Source organism: Diabrotica virgifera, chromosome 7 (assembly GCF_917563875.1).
Source record: "Diabrotica virgifera virgifera chromosome 7, PGI_DIABVI_V3a".
Lineage (NCBI taxonomy): Eukaryota > Metazoa > Arthropoda > Insecta > Coleoptera > Chrysomelidae > Diabrotica > Diabrotica virgifera.
Genome location: NC_065449.1, coordinates 248,346,799 through 248,370,350, shown reverse-complemented (window position 1 = coordinate 248,370,350; position 23,552 = coordinate 248,346,799). Strand labels below are relative to the sequence as shown.

The window sequence follows — 23,552 nt, the reverse complement described above, 5'->3', positions numbered from 1 at the left end:
CATTTTATTTTAAATACATGTTTTACGTTTTTTATTTTCTAAGTGTTTTATATTTGTTTACAATTGTTTCAAGTTTGGTGTTTTCGTTTTGCAACATTTTTATTTTCTCGTTGTTTTCTTCAATTTGCTTCGTAAAATCTTCGATAGGATTACCTTTGATTTGGACTTTTGGAGTGGGATTTGATTGGTTTGCGAGCTTAACATCAAATTCTGCCCATTTCGCTCGAAGTTTTTCCTAATAACGATACTAATGAAGAAATATGCCTCAAGAAAATTGCTTCAGAATAGTATTAAGAGGACACCGCACATATTTTATGGAAAATATTTCTCCAACTCTGAATTTTGATCGATAACGGTGTAAATTGATGAATCTAAAATTAAATGGGTAGGTATGTACCGGGTGTCTAAATAAGAATGGCTCTCGGCCATATCTCAGGAACCGTGTTATAGTACAGCTTTGAGAAAAAAATATTTATAACAAAAGTTGCCTCGGGAAAAGCCTGGAAATTATTTTCATAATTGTAGGTCCACCGCTAGAGGCCGTAATTGAATATCAAAAATTAAAAAACAAAATTTTACAAAATTTACCTAATGAAAGGGCACTGGAAATCCAATCATCGTATTCTTCATAAAATTCTGCGCATATTTGATTTCACAAGTCTACCTTTGCAAATAAGAGGTGGGGGTGAGTGGGAACCTTCTTATGAAAAAATGACTGTAAGTCCGGTTCTGCTAAATCTAATTTTGCATAATTGGTCTTGTTGAAAACAGCTCTTTTTCGTCAATGTAAGAGTCTTATTTTCGAAATAGCCTAATAAGTAATATGCCAGCTAGTAGGCGTTATTTAATTATTTTCGAAAATCTAGTTTTCTCTTGAAAATATTAAATACAAGTATGCATTTTTAATCCTATATAACAAAATTAGACCAAATTACCAACATAATACCGAAAACTGCTTGTCGATACCTTTTTTCTATCTCGAGATATCTTAAGAAACGTGTAAATTTTAAACAACTATATTAATGTCACCGGTAAACAAAGTGAAGGAAAAGTAGTGTGCTATGGAAAAATAAAGACACATTTTACATTATGTAAACGTATATAATTAATTAAAACAACAATAAGACAAAGAGATCTATAAAATATAACAAAGAAATAAAAACAACTACTTACTTAGTGACGACCTAAATGTTCAAATTGTTGCCCATCATTTTCGATGCAAGCATTTACTCTTTCAAGAGTAGATTGAACAGCAGTCTCAATTTCTGCTTTCGCAATGCTTTGAATGGCGTTTCGTATTCTCTAGCTCTAGATTCTAGATCATGTTTTCTCGAGTAGTGGGCCTAGCGGCAAAAACAAGGTCTTTAATCCGTCCCCATAAATAAATGTCTAAAACAGTTAAATCTGTTGCTATTCAATCTACTCTTGAAAGAGTAAATGCTTGCATCGAAAATGATAGGCAACAATTTGAACATTTAGGCAGTCACCAAGACTAAGTAAATAGTTGCTTTTATTTCATACAACCTCTGCTGTTATATTTTATAGTGTTGTTTGTCTTACTGTTGTTTTAAATAATTATATAGTACGTTTATATCTGGAAAATGTTTATTTGTTTTTTCCATAGCACACTACTTTTTCTTAACCTCGTTTACCGGTGACAGTAACAGTTATGTTTAAAATTTACACATTTTTTAAGATATCTCGAGATAGAAAAACGGTATCGACATGCGGTTTTCGGTATTGTGTTGCTAATTTGGTCTAATTTTGTAATACTGGATTAAAAATGCATACTTGTATTTAATATTTTCCAAAGAAAACTAGATTTCTGAAAACAATTAAATAACGCCTCCTAGCTTGCATAAGTATTTCTTATTAGGCTATTTCGAAAATAAGACACTTACATTGACGAAAAAGAGCTGTTTTCAACAAGACCAAGCATGCAAAATTCTATTTGGCAGAACAGGACTTACAACCATTTTTTCATAAGATCGAAGGTTCCCACTCACTCCCATCTTTTATTTGCAAAGGTTGACTTAAAATTGTGAAATCAAATATGCGTAGAATTTTATGAAGAATACGATGATTGGATTTCAAGTGCCCTTTTATTAGATAAATTTTTGTAAAATTCTGATTTTTTAATTTTTGATATTCAATTACGCCCTCTAGCAGTGGACCTACAATTATGAAAATAATTTCCAGGCTTTTCCAGAGGCAACTTTTGTTATAAATATTTTTTGAAGTTATACTTCTTTACCGGCGATAGAGGGTGAATTTTTATATGTTAAAACCTATCAGCCCGGCGCATCCGCATTATAACTTTGTTCTGATTGGATGTTCAAATGACATGTCAAAAATTATCCGATATGGCAGCTGTAGGACAGCTGTGGTTTGGAGGTAAAGGTAAAGGTAAACAAATGTATAATATATTAGTTTTATTGTTGTGAGGACAGAAACAAAAAAGTTTATAATATTGTAGTGACTTTTAAATAGTTTTTAAAAGCAACAGGTAAGTAATAATTGTTAATGTATCATGGGTATAAACCTACCTATTTGAGCTGCCAAAATACATAGTATGTAATACTTTTATTTATATAATTTGATTACCATCAAAATTTCTATCAATATTCACCTAATATATTGTTTTCTTACTCTATGTTTTGTTGTATTTTTTCAATTCTAAATCATTTCAATTCAAAATTAAAATAATTTGATCAATTTTCAAAATATCAAAATATCACAAGTTTAATCCGTTTAGTTAGTCGATCTTCGTAAATAATGACACATAGTGTCCGTGGCTAAGCGTTGAAGGCGAATGAATTCCAATACCAACCGCGCTTATTAGCGCTGGTTCGAGTCCCAATAGAAACTTTCTTTTTTGTTTTTTTTTAATACATTTTATGATTGTAAAGTATATTTATTATATAATTGTATTTTCAGAAAATACGTATTTAGTTAAAAAAATGTTCGACAATTAATGTTCAGACATCATTTGTGGCTTGTTTAATGTGTTTGTGTGTGTTTTATTCTTTTATTATTTTAATTTTTGGCACTGTTCTAATAAAAATGTTTTGAGAAGTAGTAAGTATAAATTAGTTTAATATTTAAACAAAATATAAATAAAAAGTATATTATATTTCGTTTAAATCATATAATAGAAGTATAACTTCTTACGTGCGTACAAAGTACACACACATTCTTTTTTCTCAAAGCTGTACTATAAACGCTTATCCTGAGATATGGTCAAGAGCCATTCTTATTGGGACACCCGGTACGTGCGAATTACAGTGAGAAAAGAGATTTTGTGAATAGGCGTTAATAAATCTTTCTACAGGTGTTGAGGCAGAGCTACTCTTATCTTATAGATAGCCAAGTAAGTATAATTTGGTCAGTTGTACCAAAGTACGTAGTTTTTCTAATCGGCTTGGTTCACGCTGGGTTAAGCTGTTTTTAATAGCGACTAGACTAATAGTATTTATGAATATGACAGTTTTATTGCCTTAAAAAATGTGATTTTAAATACAATTTACGCCGTTATTAATCAAACTTCTGAGTTGGCGCAATAATATGAAATGATTGTAATTTCAAGACGAGTCTATTCATGTAAATTTTATTGCGTTTGAGTTACATTACATATTCCATAATATGTGTGGTCCTCTAAAGTAATGTTTACATTACCTGAAAATGTTGAAAGTTCTTTGTTATATTATCAGTGTCTTTACCGATTTGGCAACTTAACATTTTCAGACTACTTTCCATTCCAATGTGATTCTTGGAAATCTTTTTTAGTCGTGTATTTAATGCTTCTACAGCATTGTTTAAATCTTTGAACATATCTTGGAACGAGTGAAGCTCTGATTCAATTGTTAACAGTTTTTCTTTAAGTTTTGAAATTTCTTGCAGGTCTTTCAACAAAATTCTTATTTTTTCTACATTTTCTCTCAGGGCCTTTTTGTCACATTTTAACCGATCATTGTTTTCTTTAAATATAAGTACATTCGAGTTGAGTTCTTTGTTAATGTTATTTAGGTTGGTTATTTTTTCTTCATCTTTATGTTTTTCTTTTTCAAAATCAGATATTTTATTTTCCAGTGTAATAACTTTTACTCTAACTAAAAAAAAACATATAATGTGTACGTTTATCATTACCTATTCATTATTTATTAATATAAAATAAGGAAAATACAAACAAGCCAAACAGGACGATGTTGGGGGCCCCGGGGCAAATGTGATCTGGGGGCGCCTACCGGGAAGTCTGGGGAATTTACCCCCAGCGCAAGGGGGGTCCGGAAAAATGTTTGATATTTAACCCCTTGAAAGCGCACTTTTCCACCTGTGTGAATACCACACTCTCTTTTTTCTTTTTTTTGCATGTCCTGCAATAACTATAAAATTAGCGGCGCTAATAAATACATCTTCATCTTGGAGGATTATCAACGAATGCGTTCGTTCGCTACAATGTAAGTAAATGGTCTTACTTTGTACCGAACGAATAACCAAGCGAACACCTACGAATTCATTCCTTGGTTCGTGTTCGCTTTGATTTAAATGCACCTTAAGGTGAATTAAGCTACTGCAGTGTAAGCCAAACACACTCAGTAAAGCTGGTCAGTACTGGTAGGACTGATCCTAATGTGCTCGTTCTATCTTATCTATACCTTTCTTTTCAATATGTGGTTCCTTTCACGTACCAAGATGTGGTCTGGGGTAAATTGGTTAAGAGAAAGTAGCTGGAACCTAGGGCCCCTATTCCGGTTACGTTTTAGTTTTTATTTAGCCAAAACTAATTTCTTCAGTCACAATTTAAATGTTTACGAAAGGTCTCGGGGGCCCAGCTTAGCCCGGACCCCCTCTTCCGATGGCATTTAGGTTTTATTACGCCGAAATAACTAATTTCCTAAGTAATAATTTAAATTTTTATGTTAAAGTCTCGGGAGGCCCAACATAGCTCAGGCCTCAGGGGCCCTGTTCTGTTTCAATTGCATTTTAGTCAAAAAGACTAATTTCCCTAGTGAAAAATTAAAACTGTTGCCGTCTTTTTAAAAGGTCTTTTTAAAATTGTGTCATTTGAAAATATTTCGTTGGGATCGTCTTTTAAAATACATATTTTTTTTCCTCGTTAAAATCTATGCACGGCCAACCAAACGGGGCCTCCCTTGGTCGGGGGCCCCGGGGCACTGCCCCGCTTGCCCCAATGGTAATTATGGCCCTGAAGGCGAACATGTAAACTCCGATAACTATAGAGGTATATGTCTGTCATGGGTATGTTTTAAAATAAATAAGAAAATAATAGAGAAGAGACTAAGACAAGAAGTAGAAATGAAATTGGGAGAAGACCAAGCGACATTTAGACCAGGAAGACAGACAAATAACAACATAAATATCATTAGGAACCTAATGGCAAGAAGCATATTGACACGACACACGACATGGGGGGAACTAGTATTAGCATTAATAGACCTAAGACAAGCATTTGACATGGTAGAAGACATATAGGGAAATGCTTGAGGAAAATAAATGAACCAAATACGTTGATAAAGATTATAGAAAGTACTTACAAAGAGGTAAAATGAAAAGTACAAATAACGGGAAAAATCGGAAGAATTTAATTGAAAGAGAGGTAATAAACAAGGAGATAGTCTTAGCCTTTTGCTAATCATAATAGTAATGAACGAATTAATAAGAAACCCATAGAGGTACTGCAAGCCGCAGACCAAGGATTCGGGGTATGAAGCTCATACTGGAGAGACCACACGACCAATATGGTAGCGCAGTCTTCGTCAGACCAGATATCGACGTAGCATCCACATCTCTAACAGATCAAAATGACATCGAGATCCTCACAGTGGAGATAGACTCCTGTACAGTAACGTCAATCTACAAACCACCAAACGCTGACTTTGCTTTTGAGGAACCGAATAACTTTCAATCACAGCAAATCAAATTCGTACTGGGTGACTTCAACTGTCACAGTGTCGCGTGGGGTTACAACGAAACAGATTCCAATGGCGAAGAACTAGAAAAATGGGCTGAACGCATGAACCTAAAACTTATTCACGATCCAAAGCAGCCTGCGTCGTTCAACAGCGGAAGATGGCGCAGAGGTTACAACCCAGACAATATATTTGTCAGCGACAGAATTGGAGACCAGGTGACAAAAATCGTTGGAAGCGCCCTCCCAAAGACACAGCACAGACCAATAATTTGTCTTTCCAACGCGGCAATCAGATACGAAATTGTTCCTTTCAAGAGAAGGTTCAACTTTACTAAAGCAAAATGGGAAAAATTCTCTGAAACATTGGATCAAGAAGTTTCCCAGCTAGAACCTTGCCCTGATTCATACGATAAATTTGTAGAAATCGTAAAGCAAGTATCACGGAAATTTATCCCTAGAGGTTGTCGAACTGAGTACATAGCGGGGCTCAATGAAGAATCTAAACCCCTACTTAAAAGATACGAACAGCTATATGAAGAAGACCCTTTCTCGGAAGCGACAATACAGGCTGGGGAGGAAATGTTACACGCGATATCCGCCAACAGAACCAGGGGCGTCATTTGGGCGTCCAGGGGGGGGGGCATTTGCCCCCCCTGGCCCTAAAAAATGACTGAAATTTACAAAAAATACATCAATATTCATCATAACATCATATATAATGTATTGTATATATAGTGCTTGCCCCCCCAAACAAAATTTCAAATGACGCTCCTGAACAGAACGGAAAGGTGGTGCAAGCTGGTCACGAGTCTGGACATGAAACAAAACAGCAGACGTGCCTGGAAGCTGATTCGGAATCTTGGCAACGATTCCGCTGCTCCGGCAGTCAACATGACAGAAGTCACACCCGATCAGATAGCCCATCATCTTCTAATGAACGGTAAGACGACATCAAGAAAGAACAAGGTGAGAGCTCAACGGAATATCGACGAAGAAAGAGATGTTCTAGGTACCTCTTTTTGTCTAGAGGAGATGAGAGGCGCGATCCATCAAATGAAAGATAATAAAGCGGCTGGCCTGGACGACATACGAACAGAGCAAATAAAGAACTTTGGACTAAAAACCGTAGAGTGGCTCGTAAAAATGATGAATTGCTGCATCCGTACATTACAAATCCCCAAAATCTGGAGAAAAGCTAGAGTGGTAGCCCTCTTAAAACCAGGGAAGGATCCGGCGGATACAAAGAGTTTTAGACCTGTATCTCTCTTGTGCCACCTTTTCAAGGCCTTTAAAAGAATGATACTGAACCGGATCGCAGAATATGTGGAGACTAAAATTATTCCAGAACAAGCAGGATTCAGGCCCGGAAAGTGCTGCTGCAGTCAAATTCTTAATCTCACCCAACATATTGAAGATCGTTTTGAACGGAAGGAAATAACAGGAGTAGCGTTCATAGACCTAACTGCCGCCCATGATACAGTTAACCATCAACGGCTACTCGCAAAACTCTACGAAACTACAAAGGATTTCCGACTAACAAGGTTAGTGAAATGTCTCCTCCAGAATAGACGCTTCTACGTAACGCTCCAGTCCAAGAACAGTCGGTGGAGGGACCAAAAAAATGGGTTACCACAGGGAAGTGTCCTCGCGCCGATTCTATACAACATATACACCAACGACCAACCCATACACCAACAAACAAGGCAATTTATTTAGGCTGATGATACAGCGGTGGCAGCTCAGGGAAGAACCTTCAATGAAGTCGAAGTGAAACTGACAGATGCCCTGGGAGACTTAGCTCTATACTATGATAAAAACCATCTGAAACCCAATCCCACAAAAACCCAGGTATGTGCTTTCCACCTGAGAAACAAGCATGCCCGAAGGTCGCTGGAGGTGGAATGGCGTGGTCAGATGCTGGAACACAGCAAGACGCCAAAATACCTTGGCGTCCGTCTGGATAGAACTCTGTCTTACCGATACCACTGTCAAGATGTCAAGAAGAAAGTAAGTGCCAGAAATAATATCATTCGCAAGCTAATACAAAATGGGGAGCACAACCACACACTCTCCGCACTTCTGCCTTGGCATTATGTTTTTCGGCCGCGGAGTTTGGAGCACCAGTATGGGCAAACTCTGCTCACGCAAAGAACGTCGACGTGGCTCTAAATGAAACGGTCCGTATAATATCGGGTTGCCTGAAACCGACACCTATCGAAGAGGTATACCCCATTGCTGGAATTGCCCCACCACCTATCAGGAGGAAGGTCACGTCAGAGGTAGAACGGAAAAAGCAGGAGACGGACCGAAGACACCCCTTATATGACCACCAAACTCAGCCAAGCAGACTAAGATCTCGGAAAAGCTTCCTGAAAACATCAAGATCCATCCCCGAAGCGCCAGAGACGCGCCGAATACACCTATGGCAAGCGTCAGCTACCGCGACACATTTTCCTCCCTCGGAGAAAATGGCTGCTGGACACAATTTACCGTATCCGACTTGGAAAGCGCTAAACAGACTAAGAACCGGCGTTTCACGTTGTGCTAGTAACCTGAAAAAATGGGGATACCAGGAGGACGATACCTGCGACTGTGGCGCGGTTCAGACCAGCCGGCATCTACTATCATGCACAGAGATGAGAGAGACCTGCACAGAAGAAGACTTAATTATAGCAAATGACAGGGCCATCTATGTGGCCAACCATTGGAAATACAGAATTTAAAGTTGTTGGTGTTCCGGACACGGAAAGTAAGTAAGTAAAGTAATTAATAAGAAATACCAAAGTAAGACCCAACCAATTACAGACAATAATAGGATACCATAGATTACAGCCGGTAACAATAGAGTTACTGATTCTCCAAGGGAAGGTAAATGGTAAAAGGGGACCGGGAAGAAGACGCATTTCCTGGTTTCAAAATTTACGTAAGTATAACACGACTACCACTGAACTGTTCCGCGCTGCGGTAAACAAAGTCAAGATAGCCATGATGATCGCCAACATCGGGAACGGATAGGCACTTTAAGAAGAAGAAGAGAACAATAGAGTCCTTAAAACTAATACATATATACTAATAGCAGATTCCGTGAATAAGATGTAGAAACTAATGGATATATGGGTAGAACAAAAAGAAGAACTAAATTGTAAATAAACGAGGAAAAAGTAAGATAATAATAATCAGCGGCAAAGAAGGCAAGAAAGATAATAAAATAAATATAAAATGTGAAAACTCAGAATTGGAAATAGTCACAACTTACTAATACCTATGAGAAGTACAATGGCTAACTACGGAAAAATAGACTGGAAAATAACAAATGGCGCAAAGAAATCAAACAAGTTATAGTATATGTTAGCCCCAACACTGGGAAAAAGGGAATTTACACGAGAAAGTGAAAGCTGGACAATTCTGGAAAATTATCAAATGGGATAGATTAACCAACGAGACTATTAGAAGGATGGCCAACCAAGAAAAGAACCAATAATGACTAATATATCAAAGAGACAAATGAACTGAGCATGGGCAATCTGATGAGGTTGCAACCCAACAGAATTAGGTACAAGAAAGTCCACGAAGCAAAGAACATCGTAAAAGAAAAAGAAGCAGACCAAGAAAAAAATGGATATTGCAAGTAATAAAGGCGGGAAAAGTTAAACAAAAATCGAGGAATTGAAAATAATTGCAGAAAATAGAAGAATGGAAGAGTTGGGTGAAGGGAAATTGAAATAGTAAAAGGAAGGGTAGAAAGAAAGAAAGAAACAAACAAACAAACCAAGAAAATATGGAAAAATATCTAACCTTTTTTTAAGGAATCGCTAAGGGTGTTATTTTCGAGTTGGAGTAGAGTGATGGACCCGGTTTTGTTCTTCAGCTGCACTGTCAATTCTTTTATTTTGGTCACTAAATTTTTGTTTTCATCGTCAGCTGCGATAAGCTTTTCAATAAGTTCTTTTAATTGAGTTTCTATGGAAGCAGTTGCACGCAGCATACAACCGAATTGGGTTATGTCGTGGATGTTAGATTCGGCTTGTCTAAAAGAAGAAACGCTATTAAATCGAACAAAGGTGAAGTCTAATAAGGTACAGCTCTCGGAACGAACTATGGTTGGTGAGAGAAATCCTCTCTGCTAAAGCTAAAGTTTAGGTGGGCGTACGACCAACGACAGTGTTTGTCACCGGTCATGATTCGTTTAGGGAGCTGTATCTATTACATACAATAAAGATTCCCAGTTTTCGCTGTATTCCTTCACTCAACCATTCTATCCACTTCTTTCTGTTTTGCCAGTCCCCTTTCTGTAGATTTCTTCTTTACATTGCTTCGTCCACTTCATCTCTGAAAGATCCTCGGGGAACCTACCAGGTTCAATTTTCGTATGCAGTCTCTTGTTTGTCCTGGTCTATTTTTGTTTGATATTATGAAACCTAAATACTTGTACTTGTCTGTTCCTTTGATTTGTTTACCTTCGTCTATTTCCAGCCTATTGTTTTGTTATTGGTATACCCATTCCTTCGCACTTTCTTCTCCATGGTTTCAGGGTTTTTTCCGGAATATTTAAAATAGGAAAGGGATATGCAACAGCCCTGTAGCAGTCCATTTTTCGTCTTAAATGGATTGCATATTCTATTGCCCGTTTTGACAGGTATTTTGTTATTCTTGGATAGTGCTTTTACTACTTTTATTAATATTGGTGGAACTTCCATTGCTTTCCCTATCTTGGTTTAAGGTATCAGGTCACAGGCCTTCTTAAGTTCTACAAAATCCAGATGTAGGGATCTATTTTTGGACATTGTTTTTTCTATTAGTTGTTCGACCGTGTAAATGTGATCTCAGCATGTCTTTCCTGCCTGGTCTTCTCCGATTTTCTCCTTTATATTATGTATTTCTAATTTTTCCTTTATGGTCTTTCCATGCAGTTCGCCAATAAACAATGAATGAATGAATGAATGAACTTTATTCAAAAAAAAAATACAGCTTTGTATACATATATAAATAAAATATTTGAATAAAGTAGTACATATACCGATAAGTGTCTACACACTTGTTTCGGTTACATAATAATATAAATAGGTATAATTTATAATCTATAAAACTATGTATAAAAATTTGAAATTAAAATAATATAGATTATTTAATTCGAGGGAAATATAAATTCAACAATATGTACAATATAAAATTTATAAAAATCAATTTAAGTTAAAAATATTAATGTCTAATAATATAATAAAAGGTAACAAAAACATTTAAATCTAACAATTCAATCTACCAATGGATCATTATAATATATCAAAGTAGTTGTGTATAATTGATCTGTCTGTATTCAAAAGAAATATTTTCAATTGGTGTTTAAAACTATATAAATTAACAATGTACCTAATATAGTCCGGAATAGTATTATATAGTTTGGGAGCCATGTAGGTATACGATTTTTGTGTACTAGTTTTATTCATAAGAGGAACAATAAAATGGTCTCTTTGACGAGTATTATATTGGTGTGTTGGTAGTGCATCTAAACTTTTATTTGAATAATACCTGATGCCAGAACACAGATAGTATAACTGCCTTACATCCAAAATTTTCATTTCAGTATATAGACTATCAGATGCATACACTGTACTTCTGGACAAGATTAATTTAAGAAATTTTCTTTGCATAATTTCTAGGGAGGTGATATGTGTTTTATAAGTTGAACCCCATACTAAAATTCCATATCGCAGATGAGTTTCAACCAATGCAAAATATAAAGTTTTCAAGTGATTGGTAGGTACCAGTTGTTTTAGTTTTCTAAAGGGCCTAGCCGGGTAAGATGGTGAAAAGTGCCCCCAGCTCGATTTAAATTCCATATAGGCCACTTTTTAGCACATATAGAGGAACTCACTTTCTGAAATTTTTAGCCCCCTAGGTGGTCACGTGACCCCCCTAGAGCCTAATTAGGCTTTTTATGTTTTTATTTTTTATCGCAGCCGCGTCAAGAGCTAGCCAAAAACTTTATTTAAAAAAGTTGTAAGTTTCAAAAAGATCTATATGAAAAAAAATTTTTTTTATTTTTTGGCGGGAAATTCGAATTTTTAGAACAATTTTAAACTTTTAAATAACTCTAAAAAAAAAATTAAGACACTCGTTTTTACTAAAATCAATTATAATGTGTAATTTTGCACAATCTTTCACCCTGAATTTTTTCAGATTTTTAAAATTGGTGAAACGTACCTTTACAAATAAAAAACCGCATTTTTTCGGTTTTTTTTTCGTTTTTTGATACAATTTTATACATATTTTTCAAAAAAGGTAACACTGTCACTAGAATAGGTAAAAAACTGAAAAATAATTGGGGTTTGCTTAATAAAAATTTTTTGTAACGCCATCCATTTTCAAGATACAGGGCGTTGAAGAAAACAAAATTTTACACATTTTTTACGATTTTGCTGAAACTACTGGCAACATTGTAATAAAACTTGGCGGGATTTAAGAGGTGGTTATTGTGCATGTTTTGACATACAACTAAGGATTTGATATTCATCATTGGCGCGTATAGGGGTAATGGCCTGAACTTTTTAAAGAATAAAAATAGTACGCCACTGACATATTTCAAATTAACAATCGTTTTTGAATTCCTCGTTCAATTTGTGACAAAAAATGTATCTTCTTATTTTTTCATACGACGCGCCATTTTTATTCAAAAAATAAAAGATCTTAACCCTTACAAAGTATTCGAACCTCTAGTAGTTTCTGCATCTACATAATAAATAAAACTCGTACATCCATTATCAAAATTAATTCGAATACTTTGGAAGCGTTAAGATATTTTATTTTTTTGCAGGAAAACGGCGCGTCGTATGAAAAAATGAGAAGATAGATTTTTATTGCAAATTGAACGAGGAATTCAAATATGATTGTTAATTTGAAATATGTCAGTGGCGTACTATCTTTTTTTCTTTGAAAAGTTCAGACCATTACCCCTATGCGCGCCAATGATGAATATCAAATCCTTAATTGTATGTCAAAACATGCACAATAACTACCTCTTAAAACCCGCCAAGTTTTATTACAATGTTGCCAGTAGTTTCGGCAAAATCGTAAAAAATATGTAAAATTTTGTTTTCTTCAACGCCCTGTATCTTGAAAATGGATGGCGTTACAAAAAATTTTTATTAAACAAACCCCAATTATTTTTCAGTTTTTTACCTATTCCAGTGACGGTGTTAAATTTTTTGAAAAATATGTATAAAATTGTATCAAAAAACGAAAAAAAAAACCGAAAAAATGCGGTTTTTTATTTTTAAAGGTACGTTTCACCAATTTTAAAAATCTGAAAAAATTCAGGGTGAAAGATTGTGCAAAAATACACATTATAATTGATTTTCGTAAAAACGAGTGTCTTAGTTTTTTTTTCAGAGTTATTTAAAAGTTTAAAATTGTTCTAAAAATTCGAATTTCCCGCCAAAAAAAATTAAAAAAAATTTTTCATATAGATCTTGTTGAAACTTACAAGTTTTTTAAATAAAGTTTTTGGCTAGCTCTTGATGCGGCTGAGATAAAAAATAAAAACATAAAAAGCCTAATTAGGCTCTAGGGGGTCACGTGACCACCTAGGGGGCTAAAAATTTCAGAAAGTGAGTTCCTCTATATGTGCTAAAAATTGGCCTATATGGAATTTAAATTGGGTTGGGGGCACTTTTCACCATCTTACCCGGCTAGGCCCTTTGTACAGTATTACTCTTAATTTATTTATTAAATACTTTATATGTAGATCCCATTTCATGTGGGGGTCTATAATAATCCCTAAATATTTCATTTTCTTTTCAGGTGCAATGGACATTGATTGTGTAATACATAAGTGGTTAAATTGAGGAGCACCCGAAGAATAGCAACTAAATGGTAGATAATTGGTTTTACTTAGGTTGACTGTTAATAATTTATAGTCCAACCATTTTTTAATTTTTAGAAAGTCAATTTCAGCTGTATGTTTTAGTTCTTCCCAATTGGTAGCATTATAGAATATTACGGTGTCATCTGCAAAGCCGATAATGCTTCCAGTAGATTCCAATGAAAATAAACCATTTATATATATATTAAACAGGATAGGTCCAAGTATTGAACCTTGTGGAACTCCATAATCAATAATACGTGGACTACTCTCTACATCGCTTATTTTTACAGTTTGTTGTCTGTTAGTTAGATAACTATCAAACAGTTTTAGTGATTTATTTCGTATACCAATATCTTCCATAGCTTGCACAAGTAAATGATGACTAACTGTGTCAAAAGCTTTTGATAGATCTATAAATATGCACAAACACGGCTTACTTTCATTAAGAGATTTATTTATTTTTGAGGTTAGTGAAAGAATGGCGTCTTGTGTGGATGTATTTTCCCTAAAACCAAATTGTTTTTCTGAAAGTATTTTGTACTTTCCTAGGTAAGATACTAATCTAGTTTTGATTACATTTTCAAATATTTTTGAAATGTTGGTAATGAGAGATATAGGTCGATAGTTATTCATATCAGTCGAGTTTCCTTTTTTATATACTGGAGTCACAATAGCATGCTTAAAAGCTGAAGGATAAATAGAACTGTCCACACATTTATTCAGTATGTATGTCAAAGGTTCAGTGATATAATCAGAAATACTTTTAATTGTTTCTGCTTTTATATTGTCAATACCGACTGCTTTACCATTTTTTAATCCGAATATTATATTTTTTATTTCATCACTTGTAATCGGTGCAAATACAAAAGAATTAGAGACAGTATGTCTGTTAGAAATGTATTCATGATCTTGATGTATTTTAGTTGCCAGTTTTTTACCGATTTCACTAAAATGTTTATTGAATTCATTAGTAATATCCAACTTTTCGCTTAATAATTTGTTTGTGTTTGCTTGCTTTATACTGTCAATTCCTTCATCTCGTTTTTTCGTCTTGGTAATTTGTTGTACCACTTTCCATAGACTTTGACAGTTGCCTTCGTTGCTCTCAATTTGCTGTTGGTAATATCGAAATTTTGCTTTTTGTATTAGCTTATAATATAATGCTTATTCTTCTATTTCCTTTCTTATATATTGATGCATAAATTAATAAATGAAAATAGTTTATGTCCTTGTGGGATCGGTACTCACCGGAGGGACCGCAGACGTTCGGAAACAATTAGCGTCTCTTTGCAAAGACTGACGTCGACTTTGCAAAGTAACAAGACACTTAATCAACACACACACTACACATTACACCTGAGTTAGTGATAAGTTATACAATTACGTGGCTAAAGGTTCTAGTTCTAAACCAAGGCCAGAATCAGAGAGAAAAAAATATATTGATGCTTGAGTCCATTCTGCCGGTAAATAGGTCTTCTCCATTCAATGCTTTTTAAGAGGCTTATTAATATCAAGTTCAGCGGGATGCTATTATTCGAGATGTGAAATTATATAAACAAGGGATTATTTCATAAAAAGGATTGATAAAAAATAGATTACCTTATTTGATAAATATCACCTTTGGTAATATTGAACATATCCAGCAAAAATTTCATAGACATAATAGCAGAGGAACAACTATCACACGTGGCTTTAGAAATGATATCGGTTTGCGTTTTACAATTTGTTATAGCTGTGTCCTTTCCATTTTGACCTCTTAACTGATCTCCCTGAGCATTAAGATTTGTGTTCTGAAATCAATAGTTATTACCGAAACAAACAAACTGAAAGAAGGAAAAATAGACAAAAAAAAAATAAAAATATACATTAAGTATTGGTATATATGGGATATTCCTTACCATTTGGTCCAAAAGAGTTGTAATAACTTTTCGAAAATTCTCAAAACAATAACCAACAGTCATAGGCCGAGATTGTGTCAATAGAAATTCTGATATTTCGAGATTTTTGTCTTGTATTGTCTTACCAATTGTGCATGATAATAATCTTAATCCAATGTATAATCTAAAATACGAATATAAAAAAATAAACATTTAGTTATTTTCAAAAATTTAGTTAAAAATTTCCTGTAGTCGGCTATTAGACGAAGCAACGAAGCACTAAAAAGCCCAAAACCTAGGAATTTTGTGCAGTAAGGCTACGGCTCCACGGGCGAGAAATTGACGCTAGCAGTAGCAGTAAAATGAACTTAAGGTTCCGCGGAACGGAATAGGAATAGCCGAACTGTACCGACTACAGGACTTGTGCGTATTCCCATTCCGTTCCGCGGAACCTTAAGTTCATTTTACTGCTACTGCTAGCGTCAATTTCTCGCCCGTGGAGCCGTAGGCTAAGATGAATCGCCATGCAACTGTTTGCATTCAATTCGAGAGAGTGTCTAGTCCAAGTAATGAAGCTTAAAATAGGACAAAACCTCGCAATTTTTACAGAATGGATCGATTTGCTTGAAAATTTGAGAATAAGTAGTGGATAGTCCAAGGATCAAAATCTATATGAGGCCGAAAAGCGCTTTTACCATGGGGGTGGTTGCCACCCCATCTCGGGGGTGGAAATTTTTTATTTTAATTTGACCACAAAAGTTGGTAAACACATTCATTCTAAGCAAAAATCGTTCTATACATTTTTTTGATAAAGGTAATAATTTTCGATTTATTCGCTATCGAAAGTGTTGGTTTAAATCGAAAAAATCATTGTTTTTAATCAGTTTTCTGCTAATAACTCAAAAAGTTTTCGTTCTATCAAAACAAGTTTGCTTAAGAAAAATGTACCTTTTGAAAAAATAAACAAAACCGTTTTTTATAATTTGCTTTAAGACCAATAGTAATCGAGCTATACTTTATTATATGTTAGCTCTTCTTCGTAAAATGGTAAATATTGTTGTTTCAAAGTCAAAAGACGGGAAAACTATGCATTTTTCGAGGATAACTTGTTCAAGCTAATTTAAAGTATTTAAAAATATCTATCTCCAGAAAAAAAAATAGTCCCTAGCTCAAAAATTAAGTGACTTATAGTAAAAAGATTGTCAGTCCCTATTTTTTTCAGCGAAAAAATGATCGGAAACTTCCCCCTACTCTCCACCCTAATTAAAATTGGTCATTAACCTTATTTGGTCTTCTTAATTTATGTCTTATTAATAGGTTCTAGAGGTTTGACCGGCTTAGAATGATTAGTTTTTAAAAAGAATTGAGTTAAAAGCGAATAACGAATTTTTGTAATTTGGTAAAAAATACCCTTTTCTTCAGAATAGAAAGATTAGCATCAGAGTTACGAAAAATATTTAAATAAAAAATTGTAGCTTATTTAATTCCCAAGAACTTGGATTGCAAAAATTTTTTCTACGGCAAAAATTGAGTGAGCTATTGAAAATTAAAACTTGTAATAACATGCAAAAACCACCTTTACCAACCTCTTCAAAGTCACATCTTTTTGCGAATGAGGATTTTAAAAAGATTTAATATTGATAGCATTATAGGTCCTGTAAAAACCTACAAAATTCTTTTTTAACAAACTTTCTAGGATAAAAAATAAAAAAGTTACTGTTAAAAAATTAATATATTTTTTTGAAAAAAAAAGGAGATATTCAATTGGAAGCATAATAATGTAAGTTAGCGGTGTTCTTAGTCATCGGCCTTATTCATTCTTCTTTATTTATGTATTAATAATATATTCCAGAAGTTTGACTGGCTTAGAATGATTATTTAAAAAAAATGGAGTTAAAAACGAATAACGAATTTTTGTAGTTTGGTAAAAAATGCCCTTTTCTTCAGAATAGAAAGATTAGCATCAGAGATACGAAAAAATATTTAAATATAAAATTGTAGCTTATTTAATTTCCAAGAACTTGGATTGGAAAACTTTTTTCTACGGCAAAAATTGAGTGAATAGTAAATGAGTATAATACCGAAAAACATTGATTTTTCGATATAAAACTAACACTTTCGATAGCGAATAAATCGAAAACTATTATTTTCATCAAAAAAATGTATAGAACATTTTTTGCTTAGTATGAATATTTTTATCAACTTTTGCAGTCAAAATATAATAAAAAATTTCCAGCCCCGAGATGGGGTGGAAACCACCCCCATGGTAAAAGCGCCTTTCGGCATCATATAGATTTTGATCCTTGGACTATCCACTACTTATTCTCAAATTTTCAAGTAAATCGATCCATTCTGTAAAAATTGCGAGGTGAAAAGCTTCGGTTCTTGGACTAGTCAGGCAATTTTGAGAATTTGTGCATGAGAAAATGCATTTTCAAAGTACATCTCGAAGAGATGGAAAATGAAAAATTTAGAACTCAGGAAATATTGACGGAAATGAGTTCAATTTTTATATTTGAGGGGTTTGGAGGTCAGTGAACATAAATTTCATGACGGCGATGGTCTCCGAGGTATCTGGCGCCCAGGGTGGAGCTCGTCGCCCGGGACGATCGAATAATTTGCGGGACGATCGAATAATTCGCGAAATGAAGATTGGATCGAAAAACTGAAAAATACGCGTTTAATATTTTTCAAAAATCTATCGAATGACACTAAAGACGACCCCCCACTCCATCCCCTGGAGGTGGGGTAGGGGAAACTTTAAAATCTTAAACGGAAACGCCCATTTGTTATTACAGATTTGGATTGCTTATTAGACCAGTAAGGATCTGTGAAAAAACGTCTAATATTTTTGGATGTGAGAGGTGGCATTCGGATTTTTGCAGATAAAGTTAGGTGACACCTTCAGCAATAATAATTGACTTATGCTCCTTCTCAAATATGCCCAGAACATTAATAAAAAATTCAAATATTTAAAAATTTCGAAAAACGTCGATTTTTTTCTGCTTTCTTTCCTTATAACTTTAAAACGATTCGTTTTGGAACAAAGTCGTAGAGAAATAAAGTGAAGATAATTGAATTTCGTATGATATACGACTGGTCAAAAATGTCTTAACGTATTACCTTTTCTGCAATATAGCAATAAATACAAAATAAGGGGGCAAAATACGCCTGTTGTTATTCAATGTTTTAACCACTTTGGTGGCACTTATAACCTTAGTAATTCGCTTAGGAAATTCTTTGTAATATACTTAAACCGTGTACCAAATTTCATTAAAATCGACCTAATAGATTTTGCATAATAAATTTGCAATCTAAATGTTTTTAAAAAAGTTCAAATTTTTTAAAATCTTTCTGAACAAAAAGTAGACCATTTAGAAGTTGGCTAATTTTTTTACATATAAAGAGGTGCTCTACCTATCTAATACACTTTACAGAATTAAAATCGGATTATTTAAGGGGCCTCAGCAATGTTTTAAACTCATAAACAGTTTTTTGGCTTATAAACAAATAGCTTTGTTAAATAATAAAAAAAATAATTTTTAGCAATGCAAATAATTAAAACCGGTATAATTTGACTTAAACTTTCAAATGCTGTCAGCAGAATTGCTATTTTATTTTTTAATCAAAAGTCATTCGCGTTCAAAAATTTCAATTTTTCAATTTTTTGAAAGTTCCACTGCGTTTATCTCGAAAACTATGCATCCTACGAAAAAACTTGTAAGAACATTTTTTGCTTAGAATTACCCAAGAAATACAAAAAAATGTTTTATTTTGCGAAAAATCGATGTTATGTAATTCCTCAAGTTCTTTGTTTATAACAAAAAAATCGTGTTCTACGGGTCAAAAAATACATAAAAATCTTGGGTAAGTCCATCTAAATAAAGGAGCGCGTAGCACCCCCTCCTCGCCACAGCACTAATTTGTTTATAAGCCAAAAAATTGTTTATAACTTTAAAACATTGTTGAGGCTGCTTAAATAATCCGATTTCAATTCTGTAAAGTGCATTAGATAGGTGGAGTGCTTCTTTATATGTAAAAAATTGACAAATCTTTGCATGTTCTAGTTTTTGTTGTGCAAGATTTTAAAAAATTTTAATTTAAAAAAAAAGTTTAGATTGCAAAATTATTATTCAAAATCTAGTAAGTCAATTTTAATGAAATTTGGTGTACGGTTTTAGCATATTACATAAATTTTCTAAGCGAATTAGGAAGATTCCAAGTGTAACTTAAGTGATGGAAAAACATTGAATAAAGACAGGCTTGTTTTGCCCCCTTATTTTATAGTTATTGCTATTTTGCAGCAAGGATGATAAATTAAGACATTTTGAACCAATCGCGTCTGATAGAAAATTTAATTATCTTTGTTTTATTCCTATACGACTTTGTTCCAAAATGAATCGTTTTAAAGTTATAAACAAAAAAAGTAGAAAAGAATCGATGTTATTCGAAATTTTTAAATATTTGAATTTTTTTATTAATATTCCGGGCATATTTGAGAAGGAACATAAATCAATTATTATTAACGAAGTTATCACCTAACTTTATCCGCAAAAATCTGAATGCCATCTCTCACATCCACCTAAAAACAGATCCTTACTGGTCTATATGTAAAAATAAGCAACTTTTATTCGAGAACTTTTTTCGAATTGTGGATAGATGGCGCTATAATCGGAAAAAACGATTTATCGTGATACCATAGGTAAATTATAGAAACGGTCTATCTCGAGAAATACACTTCCAAATAAAAGACCAAAAAATACGTGTTTAATATTTTTCAAGAACCTTAATTATTTTCTATGGGAAATAAGCCACAATTTTACTAAAAAATGAATTTATTAACTTTTTTAATTTATTTTTAATTTATTAATTCATTTCTTAGTAAAATTGTGGCTTATTTCCCATAGAAAATAATTAATTATAAAAATTCTCCACTTTACCCCCTGGAGGGGGTCCCCATGTTTTATTGCAGATTTGGATTCTTCATGGAAAAATAAGTAATATTTATTCGAAACATTTTTTAGAATTGTTAATAGATGGCGCTAATAAATAGTGTTTTTCCGATTATAGTGCCAACTATTCATAATTAGAAAAAATGTCTCGAATAAAAGTTACTTATTTTTACGTAAGGAATCCAAATCTGCAATAAAAAATGTGGGCTCCTATTTAAGATTTTAAAGTTACACCCCATCCCACCTCCAAGGGGTGGAGTGGAGGGTCGTGTTTTATGTCATTCGATAGGTTCTTAAAAAATATAAAAGTTGTATTTTTTGGTTTTTTATTTGGAAGTGTATTTCTCGAGATATTAGACCGTTTCTATAATTTACTTATGGTATCACAAACAATCGTTTTTTCCGATTGGAAGCGCTATCTATCCACAATTCTAAAAAATGTCTCAAATAAGAATTGCTTACTTTTACGTAAGCAATACAAATCTGCAATAACAAATGTGGTTTCTATTTAACATTTTAAAGTTACCCCCACTCCACCTCCAGGGGATGGAGTGGGGTGGTCGTGTTTAGTGTCATTCGATAGATTTTTGAAAAATATTCAACACGTATTTTTCAATTTTTCGATCCAATCTTCATTTCGTGAATTATTCGATAGTCCCGCGAATTATTCGGTCGTCCCAGGCGACGAGTTCCACCCTGGGCACCATGTACCTCGGAGACCATCGCCGTCATGAAATTCGTGTTCAGTGACCCCCAAAACCACCAAGTATAAAAATTGAACTCATTTCCGTCAATATTTCCTGAGTCCTAAATTTTTGCCGGATATCAATTTGGTTGACAAAATTGCCTGACACTCTCACGAATCGAATGCAAAAAGTTGCATGATGATTCATTTTACTGCACAAAATTCCTAGGCTTAATGCTTCGTTGCCTCGTCTATGTATACCATAAATCACAAACATTTTATTAACAAATCTTTTATAAAAGGTATATTTATTAAAAAGGCTTTCGGCCTACGTCACAGAATGTTTTCGGAACGAAAATTCTATATTTAGTGCTACTTACAAGGTATACACGATTATAGCCACTAAATATATGGCTGAAAACCCTTTAAATGTTTAAGCTTTTTTTACCTGTCTATTACTAATTCTAAGACCAACTTAACATCATTCAGTTCCAAAATATTGTTTCCTTTTATGAAATCATCCACAAATGTGTAATGTTTGGTAGGGAATAGCCAAGACTTGATATCGTTCTCTTCTATTGAAATATTCTTCAAAGACTGGTTGATGGATTGTACGTCTTGTTTCAAAGACATTAATAACGTCTTGTTGATAATATTATTCATTTTCTATTCGCGTTTCTGTTAAAAGTGACAAAACAACTATATGTGGCATTTCATGGCACATTTTAGACACATTTCTTGACAGTCAATAATATCGCTCTGAGCTTCGCTGGTGTCGCTCCTGGCGGATTACTAATGCAACTTTCACCGGTAATTTTTAAATTTATTATTTAATTGTTATCGCTTAATATTTACAACGCTAAAAAGCAATTAAATTGTAATAGATTTTTTAAAGATTGTGCTAATCATTTTGACGTTCTATTGATGAAATATTAATTTCTTACTTCAGATACTTTCACAATTATCGTGTAGATGGCGCTAAGATTAATATAGATTAATTTATAATCACATATTACCGAACATTTAAAAAACGTAAATTCAGTATTTAAAACGTAAGTATATTTAAGATAAAAATATATACCACAGCTTTGACCAACTAATATTTTTGTAATTAATGTTTTTAATTTTAATTTTAAATTAATCACTTTGACATTTATGTCAAATTTCCGGTAATCGTTTACAGACTTGCCACTACTAGCGCTCGCGAATTTATAAATATCCCCTCTACGTACGAGTTCACAGCGTATAACAGTCTACTCCTGTTTGTCCATGAAGTTGATTGGGCGCTTGCTGTAGATAACGAAAATCATCAAAATGAAAGAAAATCAAGTAGAAGTAAAAAATTAAAATTTGGTTTCACCTAAAACTTTGATTTGGTCAACCAAAAGTTCTCCATCTTCTCCATGATCCTTCATCAAATACATATACTATAGCTTGTGTGAGGCTTAATATGGTACTGGGACCTTTCGCATTAAAAGAGGTGTTCGACAAGGAGGCAACATGTCTCCTAAATTGTTTAAAACTTTGCTAGAATACGACTCTAAAACAATAGATTGGAACGAAAAGGTTAGTAATGAAGATGGAAAATTTTTAATAATATTAAATTTGCAGATGCCATCAGATCAAACCGGCGCAGATAATGCTCCAAGAGCACCATACTGCCACAAAAAGATTGAGTCTAAAAATAAATTTTTAAAAACTAATATTTGTGACAATAGAGCCAATTTAGTCCACAGCAAAAATATTTGTCGAATACAAGAATATCGAGTCAGTTGACTCCTATTCGCGGTGTGCAACTACTTAGAGGGGATACGAGAAACGATCGTGCGCGAATAGTGGAGAAATCTTGCAACTTTCCTAAATAAATCATATTATCACTTAAAATTGTCAAATTGACGTATATTTCATACCTACTAGCATTGAAGGAGAAAAATTATATGTTGCTCACACTATTGATATGATATGCATTTATTATTATATTATATACTGTGTCCGTAAAGTATGGAACAAATTCTTTTTTAGCTAAACAGAGCATTTTAAGAAATAATCCTGAAACACGTCGATTTTTGATTTTAATTTACCGTATTTTAAAATAATATTCTAATACACAGGGTGAATTACTTTCGAGTAATGACGTCACCGTCATTTTTTTTAAATAGAACGCCCCAATTTTGTTTCAATTTTCGAATCAATCTAGCTGAGCTGATTCCAAAAATGTATCACATGTTGATTCAAATTGGTACAG

The 23,552-nt window shown here is 33.7% G+C and overlaps 1 protein-coding gene across 1 annotated transcript; it reads right to left on the bottom strand.

The window, feature by feature from the left end:
• Nucleotides 1-14: 14 nt before the first annotated feature.
• Nucleotides 15-22,012, bottom strand: LOC114325233 (repetitive organellar protein-like). The gene is made up of 6 exons (XM_028273232.2): nt 21,756-22,012; nt 15,692-15,854; nt 15,393-15,583; nt 9,728-9,960; nt 3,676-4,109; nt 15-235 (listed from the first exon to the last, which is right to left on the bottom strand). Exons 1-6 carry the CDS (start codon nt 21,968-21,970, stop codon nt 32-34), a joined length of 1,440 nt encoding a protein of 479 aa, XP_028129033.2. The 5' UTR covers nt 21,971-22,012; the 3' UTR covers nt 15-31.
• Nucleotides 22,013-23,552: the final 1,540 nt, after the last annotated feature.